At 35.9% G+C, this 12,554-nt stretch overlaps 1 protein-coding gene across 6 annotated transcripts in view; it reads left to right on the forward strand.

Moving 5' to 3' along the window:
* The first annotated feature begins 5,044 nt into the window (after positions 1–5,044).
* Mthfd2l (methylenetetrahydrofolate dehydrogenase (NADP+ dependent) 2 like) overlaps positions 5,045–12,554 on the forward strand; it is a 115,630-nt gene continuing 108,120 nt past the window's right edge. For 2 of the 6 annotated variants that reach the window (XM_027939825.2, XM_071614342.1), the window contains exon 1: positions 7,470–7,661. In XM_027939825.2, the coding sequence (XP_027795626.2) occupies positions 7,519–7,661 (143 nt within the window). In that variant the 5' untranslated portion in view covers positions 7,470–7,518. The other 4 variants (XM_071614343.1, XM_071614345.1, XR_011707976.1 and 1 more) reach the window with 4 other exon arrangements.

Raw genomic sequence — 12,554 nt, forward strand, 5'->3', positions numbered from 1 at the left:
AGTGTGAGAATATTGGACTTTTGAAAAGATACAATTCTGGCCATCCTTTAAAAAATATTTTCCTTTTTTTTTCTTTTAAGAGATATTGTCTTCAGGCCCAGGGTTACCATTATAGAGATATAGAATTGCTATGTTTTACCCAGATATGTATTGGATTCTTAGAGCCAATTGCTATGTATGTTATCAAATAATAATTATATTTAATATTAACCAGATGGAAATAACATATGCATGAAAGTATATTATTATTACAGAGTACTTCCATTGCTAATCTAAGCTGCAAGACTTTTTCAAAGCAGTTGACAATTTTCCATTATATGGCATCTGTCCATAGTGATCCCAAAATGTGAAATCATCTTGAAGAAATGTTACGTGAGTTTCTAGACATTCTCTGTTTCTGTATTGTGGGTGTTCCATTTTGTTCTTATAGCATCACTCAATTCAGTATCATTTTGTTTGATATCAATTTTGTAGAGATTGAGGAAGCTAATCAAGTTTGGGGAGTACTGTGTTTCACTACCATTGTGTTCTTCATGTTCTTCATTCTTTTAGTATGTACGCTTTTGTTTATAGTGAGATTTAATTTTCATAAATAACCCTCTTCTCTTTTTTTTAAACTTTATTCCTCATTATTTCAAATAAAGATGAAGACATAGAAAAAAGTGTTGATTTGGAAAATTTATTTTATATTACATTAATTTGGAATTTTAAGCCTTAACAAAGTAATAATTTTATATATATATAATATTATGAATTTAACCATATATATATAATATAATATTATATATATATATATATATATATATATATATATATATATATATATATATATATATAAAATACGTGATAAGCTATTAATTAAATGGAGGTTGACAAATCACATGCCCCAAATCACATGCCCCAAGCAGTGCCATGGATACTCTTAATAATTACATGGAAATATACATCTCTATGGCATGAAAACGCACTACATTCTTTAAAGCAACTTCCAAAGTTTTCATTGAAACATTTGAAATAATTATAGAAGAAATTTTTCTTCATGGTATTCTGATGGCTAATTTTCTTTCTTTGTAATCTTTTTATCATCTCTGATTCAATTAAAATAAAGCTGATAGGTATTCAGCAGGTTTTAGAATAACATCGAAGATTAAAAAAAATATATCAGCCTGTGGAGAGCAGTGACTTGGATCACGGTCTCTGACTGCCTCGTGGCTGTTACTGGCTTCTTTGTAAACTAGATGAATTCATATCTTCCAAGTGTATAAATCTTTAAAATATCAGGTTTAGAAGAACATTTTACCAAGCTTGTGTTCTTCAAATTAAAGTTTAAAGAAAAGATTTGGGATTATTAAAATTTCTTTTCTTAGTTCTTAGCTGTTATACAGATTCAATATGTTTGTAACTCTTGTTAATTTCATTTTGTATTTTCCTTACAAAATTTATAACTCTTATCTGTTAGTGCCTTACAGAAGTAAACTTCTTAGCTCCTACACCTTCTGGTTAAAAAAAATGCTAGTCACTATCATCATCATCATATTCATTATGATGATTATAATATAGCTTATTATAATATAGCTGATTATAAAATAGCTGATTATAATAAAGAAGAGAAGAAAGAAAGAAAGAAAGAAAAGAAGGAAGGAAGGAAAGAAGGAAGGAAGGAAAGAAATTGGGTAGATAGTACTCCCTATCATCAGTGCTTTGGAACAAAATATTTCAAGAGTCCTCCAGGATCAGGAGGCTATTGATAATGTTGATATTCAACTTAAAGCTAAGTTGAATAGCTTAGAGGCTACTGTAGTGGGCTTGGGTGATCAGATACAAAGTCTTCAGGTCAAACAACAATTATGATGTTATGTCACTTATCAGTTTATTTATGTAACACCTGTTCCATAGAATACCTCCCAAAGGGATTGGGAAATGATAAAGATGTATCTCTTAGGAATTTGGAATCATATCAATGTTAGTTTAAATCTCTTACCACTTCACCATTACATCCAACTTATTCAAGAAAAGTTGGATTCCTATGTTATGTCCTGCCAGTTTTACAAAAAAGCTGTTGGATGATCTGAATGGTTTCAATCCTTGGAATATACTAAAACATACTTCATGGTATTGCTTAGGACTTATTTCCTTACTCTTAAGTCAATGTTGTTTTCTTTCAGTCATCTGCAAGCTCATCTGATACAAGTTCAAGCACTTCAGAGTATACATGCATCAGTTACATTTTAAAAATATAAAAGGGGGAGATGTGCAAGAGTGGTGACTTAGATCATGGTCTCTGCCTCACAGCTATGGCTGAACTTGTGCTGGGAACTTTCTGAGCAAATATGCAGAAAAAGATTGCCCAGTTACTATGGTGATGCCCTGCCTGATGAAGTTCTGTGCAAAGGCCCAGAACTCTATGAGTCTGGACCTTAAGGTCAGCTGCTGGGGATAGAGGATTCTGAACATACAAGATAACCACAATGACTCACAAGTGCTGTGACCTTCAAACTTGTTTGCTTTACAGAAACTTTCCCACGAAAAACCTTTTGATGATAATATAATAAATGTACTATACTAGCTCTGTGTCATTGTTCCTCCACCAGAGGATGTTGTCTCTCCTGGTCCCAACTTTCTCTCCGTAAATTTTTGTGTGTCTTTCTTAATTCCCCATTGACCCTCCTTGATTTCTAAGGTTCTCTTGTGAAGGTCTCAGCATCAGTTCTTAAATTTCTAGTCCAGAAGGGGATAGGGTCAATAATTGCAATAAATATAACTTGGATAAAGTCCACTTTAGAGAACCTCTCCTGGTATTGATTCCAATGGATACCTGCTCTGGCTGAATAAAAAAGACATTAGTTTTTAGAACAGTTATGAATTTCCAGAACAATTGAGAAGATAGTATCAAGAGTTCACATGTACCACACATCCAGTTTCTCCTATTATTAATATCACATTGTTAAAGAACCGGTACTGATGCGTTATATTACATTATTTTTTCTTAGCTTTTATGTAAAGTCATTTTTCTGTTCCAGGACCTAATTCAGGTTCCCTCATTACATTTGGTTATGTCTTCTTAAGGTTCCACTTGGCTGTGACAGTTTTCCAGACTTCCCTTGTTTTTGATGACCTTGACAATTTTAACAAGTACTGCTCAGCTATATTTAGGATATCCCTCTATTGGGATGACTTAAAATTCTTTCTCATTATACTGGAATTATGAGTTCTGGAAAAATACTACAAAGGTAAAGTATAATTTTGATCTCATTTTATCAAGTATCCATACAATCAACATAGTCTATCACTTGATGTTAATTAATAACATGGCTGAACAAGTTTTTGTCAGGCTTTTCTACTAAATCACTCTCTTTTCTTCTTTGCAAACTATAGTTTTTGAAAGGAAGTCACTATGATCAATTCCCACTTAAGGAGTGAAGAGCTTTTCTCTTCCTCTTTGAGGGTATAGTATCTACATAAATTTTTAGAATCTGCACATGATTTTCTCTTCTCTCCCATTCATTTATTTATCTAATTATGTATTTATATAAGTATGCTATCTTGATTGTTAGTATTTTACATTGAGTTGTAACCCCATACTATTTTATTTTGCTGTTCAAATTATTCCAGCTTTGGCCTCGAAGAGCCCATTTAGCTCATTGTCTTTGGCATAGTCCCATTAAAATGGAATTCTTTGAGCAAGAATTAAAGATAGACTTGTCTTATATATTTTCTGATCAAGTCCTAGAATCAGCCTTTTCTCCAAGGATTCCTGGTTCCTTTATTGTTAAAGTCTGGGTTCTAGGTTTACTTATTGCTACTAGGTATTGTCTCTTTTAGGCAGTCTCAGCTGACAAAGCAGAGAAATATGTATGCATACTAACTCCTGAATATTCACACATCTATAAATATTTCTGTACATAACTATATGTATCTATTTTATGCCAAAAATCTGTTCATAAGATGTTCCAACATTAGTCCATTGGTATATGGATCATTCTATTCTCCTCCCGTTGCTTATGTTGATTCTTACTCCAAAAGCAAGAAACCTGTTTCCCACCATCCCTCATTTATTTATTTAACTATTCCAGTGTATATGCATACCATTTCAGAATTGTTAACTTATATTTCCAACTTCATTAAATATTGTTTAATGTTTATATGCTGTTTCTTTTGCCATTAGTTTTAAGGATTCTATTCAGTTCCAGAGTTACTTAGGTAAGAAGATTTCCTCACCCCTTTCAGTGAGGATACATTACATTTGTAAAGCAGTTAGATTATCTTGTCACAGTCTGCATTCCTTTTTGGAAAACACCGATCTCCTAAATGATTTTTTGTAATTCACCTACAAGTTTCACTCTTTGTGCTATAAAGTTCTAAATGTTTATGGTCTCCCTGTCCTAAAATTCCTCTGTGCTTCACCTATTAAAGCTTCTCTTTTTCTGAATCTGTGGCAACCACTAATCTTTTTACTGTCTCTATAGTTTTACCTTTTATGCAATGTCAAAGAATTGAAATCATACATTATGTAATTATTTCAGACTGGTTTCTTTCACTTATCAATATTCATTTAAAGTTCATCTTCTTCATCTTATGGCTTGAGAGCTCACCTCCTTTTTTATGGATAAATAATATACCATTGTGTGGTTATATGACAATTTGTTTATTCATCACCTATTGAAGAACATCTTAGTTTTTGGAGAGTATGAATGAAAGTGCTATCAACATTCATATGGAGGTTTCTGTGAGGATGTAAATTTCAAATTAGTTGTGCAAATAGCTAGAAACATGACTGCTCATAGTTTAGCACTGTTTAATACAGTTAAGCTATTTTTAGCTTTGAAAGAAGTTTTGTTAGTTTTCCAAACAATCATCTAAAGTGACTTACTATAGTTTGGATCTTTAAATGTCTCCTAAAGGCCCATGTGTTAAAGCCCTAGTCTCCAGCCTATGGACCAGTTGGGAGATGGTGTAATTTTTAAAAGGTGGGGATGAGTGGAAGGAAGTTAGGTCACTGGGGATATACCCTTGAATAGTGCCGCAGTCTGGCTGGGCACAAAATCACGAGCCACTCAAGCAGGAACAAAGTTTATTTTTTGAAACTGCCGCCAATGTCCGGTACCGCCCGGGAAGATTTTTTCCACACACGCGGCCTCCTCTCGGACCGCCGAGAGAGCTCCTCCCCCGGAACTCCCTCCTACTGTACTTCCCCAACCAATGGGAACTCTCCAGGAGTCCCGTAGCCGGCCTAGGTGAACAGCAGGAGTCCAATATCCATATGAATGCAAATCTTAACATAATCATATCATCTCAATGGCTAGCTGGCGTCACCTTTCGACCAAAAATGCCATGCATCATATACTTGGCTCTTAGCAGAATAGGATATTGGAGCCCCCACCTGACTGCTATCAAGTGAATTAGTGTCCTCTGCTACATACTCCTGCCATGATGTAATGTGCTCTTACAGACCCTCAGCAACAGGGCCAATTGATCATGGACTGGAACCTCTGAAACTGTGAGCAAAAATAAACCTTTCCTCTTTTTAAGTTAATTATCTCTTGTCACAGTGACAGCTGACTAACAGTGATTGATTTTTTTTTTTTTTTTTTTTTTTGTACAGGAGATTGAATTCAGGGTCGCACAACCATTGAGCCACATTCCCAGCCCTGTTTTGTATTTTATTTAAAGACAGGGTCTCACTGAGTTGCTTAGCACCTCACTCTTGCTGAGGCTGGCTTTGAACTCAAGATCCTCCTGCCTCAGCCTCCCCAGTCGCTGGGATTTCAGGTGTGCATACACCACCCAGCAATTAAATCATTTTTATTCCTGTCAAAATGAATGATAGCTCCTGTTGCTCCATATCTTTGTCAGCTTTTGGACTTTAGCTATTTTTCCAGGAATGTAGTGGTATTTTATGGTTATTTAATTTGCATTTCCTTAATGCAAATGATATTAAATATTTTTCTTTTATGTGCTTTCTTTTTCATCTGTGTATCTTGTTTGTGTTTGGTAGGTTATCTGTTCAGATATTCTGCAAATTTTTAGCTGGCTTGTTTAATTTTTGTTATTAAGTTTAAATTTTTTTAATATATATATTTGAGGTACAAAACATTTCTTTTTCTTTTCTTTCTTTCTTTCTTTTTTTTTTTTTTTTTTTTGGTACCAAGCACTCGGCCACTGACTGAGCCAAATCCCCAGCCCTATTTTGTATTTTTATTTAGAGACAGGGTCTCACTGAGTTGCTTAGCATCTTGATTTTGTGGAGGCTGGCTTTGAACTCATGATCCTCCTGCTTCAGCCTCCCCAGCTGCTGGGATTACAGATGTGTGCCATGGCACCGGGCACTTTCTTTATCAGAAAGTTTCACAAATATTTTCTCCTAACAGTGCCTTTTTGCACAGCAGCAGTTTAAAATTAATTTTTGTGTGTGTGATTTTTTGATTTAATGGATTTAAAAAAATATATTTTGATTTAGATCTAAAATCTAGTTGCTAAAATTTTCTGTTTTCTTCTAGGTTGTTTCTTTGTGTCAAATTGACATATCAGCAAGATAAGATGCTCATTCTTAGTGATATACTTTTTAAAGAACAATTTTCTAACAGTCTGTAACTTTTGAAAACAAATTTTCTCAGTCAAAAAGCAGTTCTGAAAAGAGATTGTTATGACTCTTCACAGCTGCAGCCAGCCCCAGGGAGAAATATTTCCTGTTGACTTTGCAGATGGTTTTATCTATGACTCTTATTGTCTTAACTGGAATATCGAATCAATCGTCTGATATGTGTGTGCGTGTGTGTGTGTATACACACACATATATACATATATATACACGCATATGTGTGTGTGTGTGTGTGTGTGTATATATATATATATACACACACACACATACATACACATACACACATATTAAACATTTTATAAGGAACTTGCTGGAAGAGGTTCTCCTCCACATATTCAAATCTTCATCTCTTTAGACTTGACTTCTTCTAGGTATCCCAAGGTCACCTAAAGGCATTGGGAAACAAAGACCCTATTACTTTACAGCTTCAAGTCAAATTCCACCTAACCCTGGGGACAAGGCGAGAGTCTGACTTAGGGAAAAGGGGGGCTGCCTGAAGTTATTGGTACGGATGTCTTCATTGAGCCCTCACTATGGGAAGGTCAGCAGAATGTGGGTGGGTGCAGACACCGGCCGCCAGGCCACAACGCCAGCCTCCGAGGTCTCCAGCTCTCTGGAACGCTCAATACCCTCCGCTCGCCCAGAAATCGGATCCTGGCCCTGCCCCTAAGGACCCGGCTCCTCTGGGCTCCGCCTTCCCAGGGGTCCGTCTCCTGGCCCCGCCCCTGAGGACTCGGCTCCTCTCGGACCAACCCAACCCGGAGCTCTGCTCCTGGCCCCGCCCAGCACAGCGACCCAGAACCCGGCAGCTGGCCCAAGCGCTTGCTCCGCCAGGCCGGGTGGGGGCAGAGCCGGCTTCTGGCGGTGAGGATTCCAGCTGCGGGAGGTGGAACCCGGGGTGGGAAGCCGGTGTTACGGCCATGACAGTATTGGCCCGTGGTTCCTCGCTCCTCCGTGGTCTCCTGGGCCGAGGGCCGGCGCTGGGCGAGAGCGCTGCACCCCGCGTGGTGTCCCCGGGAACGGCCGGGCGCTGGTCCGCTGGCTTTCGGAGCAGCGGCGTGAGGTACGGGCGCTGCGGGCGCGGGCCGCTGAGCCGCTGGCCGTGGGATGCGGTGACTGGCGCCCTCAGCACGAGAGCGGCGCGCGGGCCAGAGCCGATTGGGAGGCGCGCTAGGCGCGCTAGGGGCGAGGCCAGCCTTCGCGGTGAACGTGGTCTTGCGGGCAGGTGGCTTTTGCCTGGTCTCGGCCACTGGGACGCACTCCGCCCTGTGCTGCCGCCCCAGCACCTTACATCTTTGCAGCAATTGCAGTTGAGTGACTTATGAAGACATTTGAAGCTCCCAGGAAAGGTGCCATAAAAGCCTGTCTGCTTGGTCAAACAGTTGTTTCTGTTTTGGTTACTGTTGTGTTTCCGAGGAATTGTCCAGAATTTAGTTGTTCAGAATTTCTCACAATGATATGTGAGAAAATAACTGTGATTCAGAGGACTGGTTGTGTGAATTCCTTTCTTTGCTGAGCTCTTATCCAGATCTAAAATTCTTAATGGTTTCACAAAACCAGACTTTCAACCTGATTCTCTGGCGCTTCCCAAACTTCTCTCAAGCGTTCAGTTTTAGATTTATTACATCCCTGTGGACTTGTTTGCGGCTAGTACAATGTAGATGCACAGTGGAACCCAGCAACAGTTCACCTACTTTACTTACTTTAGTTAGAAAATACAACTTAAGCTAAAATTGCATTCACTCAGAGCCAGCGATTCCAGAAGAACCTTTGTTTTCAAACGTTCAGGGCTTCCAAAAAGGCATTTTCTCTGCTGTTTTACATGACCAGACATTGTCCTGTACTTTAGTATTTCTAGTGCCTGGTATGCTACTTGGAAAGAGTAATAGTATGTAATCATAGATGCTGTTTATTTAATTTAAATTAATTCATTCCCCACTGTATACATTTGGGTCTTAGTCTTGAGTGACTGAGTTCAGTTTACTATAGAGTTTACTTTGGACATGGTTTCTAGTAACTAGGCCTTCCACAGTGATATGTGAGAAAATAACAGTGATTCAGAGAACTGGTTGTGTAAGTGTAAATGGTGTCTAAGAACTTGTGATTTGGAATTACCAGTCAGCTGTACTTCCTAGAAAAATAAAATTCTGTAGAATTCTATTTGCTATTTGTATTACAGAACTGTGGGGGTTATTTAATATTGCCAGTCTAAATTATTTAGATAGATCATCATTCTTTGAATTTCCATTGTTTTAAGGCTTCTTTCCAGAGTATAATAACCTTTTTCGAATTGTACAAGTTGATTAATTTCTCGTTGTCAGGTTGATGTAAGCACTTCCATCTCCCCATCCTTTCTGTTACCTGTGACCATTGAATAGGTCACAAACAATATATAACCAAAATATTTGGTAGTAGCTACGCGTTTCATATGCAATAGCACATATACACTTATGGAGAATTTAGATCTTATTTGAAAGCCTCCTTATAATTTAAAATAATTGAGTGAAATGGTTTTGGAAAGCTATTATTCATATGAATGTTAAGAGGTATTACTTTCAGAAGTCTGGCTGCTTTCTGCACCATTTCATGCAGATTACAATTATGTAAAAGTAAATAATATTTTTAAAGACAGAAGTAATCAAATTAAGATAGGTAATATTTTTGACATTCTGTTGGCACTGATTACCATATTTGAAGGTGAGGTTGGCTGTAAGGTTGAGAAACACCTGTGGACTGGTGGATCTCTGGTGGGGAGGACTTTGGACAGTGTGTTGATGCTTATTGGTGTCTCTTTTCTCTTCTAGGACCAGCAGAGAGAAGAGATTCCATCCTCCAGAGGTCGCCACTGTCTGCCTCCCCACTTGTCCCTATCCTCAGTCATCTTTTAAAAAATGTATAGTGACACATTAGTTATCTAGTTCTGCATAGTGAATGTCACTTGTATTTAATATTATTCCTATTGATAGAAATTTGGAGCTTAGCATTATTTTGACTGAAAATTACCTTTCAGTTTGATAACTCTTTCCCTAGTGATATTGACTGTTTTAAATGAACGGATCTGTCACCAGTTTCTGAGTGTTCTAAAGCCTGAAATGAAAAATATTTTTAATTATTTTTTTTATATTTGTGACTATAATTTGTGACACTTATAATAACGGGATATATTAAATGCATTTTAAATGGAGAAGTTTTTAAATAAGAATTTCAAGAAATAATATTTGATGGAATTTGGAAAATTCAAATTCTTGAGGTATTATTTAACATTTTCAGTGGTTTTCTCTGTAAAATTTGCAATGAGATTTTCCCCCATTTATGAATGAAATGTTAGATATTATTAATTGGGGAAAATTAATTATTATCAAATAAATAAACCCTTCTGTTTATTATAGTTTCTTATTTCTTGAAATTACCTACACATGCTGTGCTTAATAAGGAGTTAATAAATTTGAAGTATCCTGGGTTGTAAATATCATGTGAATTTTGGGTTAGGGCTTTTCAGTGGAGGGAGGGAGCCTGGCAGCAGCCTATCCCATGTGGGTAGACAGTGTATATTAATTCCAGGATCAAAGCAGATTTACAGGTATCCTACAACATAGGAACTTCTCCAAATCCTGCTTTAGATCACTGTACATGAACTACTCATTTTCAGTAACTAAATGAAAATCCCATGTATTTGTTTCTGTTTATCTTGCTGCTTAGTGATTTCTCCAATCATTATTTTGAAAGATTGTCTTTTTTTCCCTCCTTGCAAATACTCTTAATTCTTAGCATCTATAAACTTTTGTGTACCAGCCCTACAGCTTTTTATTAAGGCCTCACCTTTCTGTATGTCTCACTGCCAATGGCTATAATTTTTACACCTAGGCCAACATTAAAAAATATATATATACATATACACACACACACACATAAACACACACACACATAAACACACACATACATTTTTGGAGCTAGTAAACATGCTATGTTATGTAGATATTCATGACTTTTTGAGTGGGTAGATGTGTTTAATCATTTAACAAAGACAAATTTTAGCAGTAACACTTTATTTTTCTTCACTTTGCTTTAGTATTTACTCAGTATTTCTGTCTCTGCAGTAGAGTTATCATTTGATTTAAAGACCCATTGTACTCTTTTGAAGGACCCAGACTGTAGTTAGGCCATTATAAAAGTTGATTTTCTATAGATTGATTTTAATCATTGTAGAGTTAATCTTAAAGGCAGTCCAGTGACAGTTTCTCAAAATCATATTCTGTTTTGTTGACAAATGTAGTGTGGTTTTTCCTATCTTACTGCATTATTTTATTCTAGTGAAAGTATGATATAATAGCCATCTGTGTACAATTTTGATTTCTAAGCAGTTCTTGTGTCATAAATTTAGAAATTAAATGTTTTACCATTTGGTATCTCATGCTTTAGTTTAATCATTGCATCTGTGTCCAGCTGTTCAGAGATAATGTGTATTTCCAAAACCAAGTTTTTTGTTAAAATGGGTCAGTAGAGGAAAAAAAAAAAGGGACTGATGTTAATCTTAGATCTTGTTAGTCATGGTCTTAGTTATAATTTCGCATTATCTTAAATGACCGGAATCTTTGTTTTTGAAATGCTTTGAAGTTATGTTATATTTTCTTGTTAATACCCTTGATTGGATAATAAAAACAGCAGCAGGGGAGTAAAAAAAACCCAAGTAAACTAAAGCACTAGATTATCTTTCACAGCTGTATAAGTTTTGAAAATAGCTTGGCTTAGAGATGATGAAGTTGTTGATAGAGTTAGGAATAGCTTAGATGAAATTTGAACTGTAAAGTGGGATAAACTGAAAGAACAATTTGTAACTAATTATATTTTCTATTAAAAATTGCAAATTGGATCCAAGAAAATAGAAATCTTTGTAGTCAGAATGAATCATAATCCAAACTAACAAAATAGTAGTGCCAAAGAAGATCTTACAGCTGAATATATCCAAGAAGGCTTATGACTGCTGTATTTAACATTACATCATGAGCTTTTTTGGTGTGTTGTTAGTTTTTTTTTTTTTAACATTTCAATGTGTGCATGATATTACATTGAATCATTTGTCTACTTCTTAACCTGGTCATCTTGCTATTAATGTTTAGTTCTTGAAAAATGAAATAATTTACTTTAAGATTCAGGTCATGTATTTGTCAACATCATACCAGCCAGGTTTCTTCACTTAATGATCTATGATTACACTCATTAAAACCTGTGTTTTGAACCAAAAGTTTTGTAATTCTAAAGTGAGGACCTTTATATGATTTAAAACAGAGATGTTCACCCTTTTTCATTTTTCTCTTTATAACTTCGCAATGAATGTCATCTTGCCTTTAAGAAATCCAGTTTTATTGTTGAGAAATAAATTTTTATTAATATACAAGGAGGCTTTACGCATTTTGCAGAGATTTTTTACATACAATATATTTTTAAATTCTTAAAACAACTGATGGAAGTGGGTACTACTGCTATCCTGAGTTAACAGATTGGGAGGTCACTAACATCTAATAAATCCAGCATTTTTTTCCATTGTAAATATTGGCAGCAAATCACAATACTGTTGGTGCTTGTAATATAACCAATAAAAAGCACAAATATATTAACATAGAGTGAATGCAGAGGGGCTGGGACTGTAGCTCAGTGGTTAAGTGCTTGTCTTGCCTGTGTGAGGCACTGGGTTCATCCTCAGCACCACATAAAAGTAAAGATATTGTGTGTCCATCTACAACTAAAAAAATATTTTAAAAATAGAGTGGACACAGATACCTATAAACATCTATATTTATATATTCATCATTTCTTTGATATTATGGTAGTTAAAAGATCTGCCCTTAGATCCTGTTATTTAATGCTTCATTTTAAAAAAAGAAATAATTTGATTACAATATATCAAAAAACCTGGTTTTCCTTGTAATCTTACATATTCTATCTTAAACATTTAAAA

This window comes from Marmota flaviventris, chromosome 7 (assembly GCF_047511675.1).
Source record: "Marmota flaviventris isolate mMarFla1 chromosome 7, mMarFla1.hap1, whole genome shotgun sequence".
Classification (NCBI taxonomy): domain Eukaryota; kingdom Metazoa; phylum Chordata; class Mammalia; order Rodentia; family Sciuridae; genus Marmota; species Marmota flaviventris.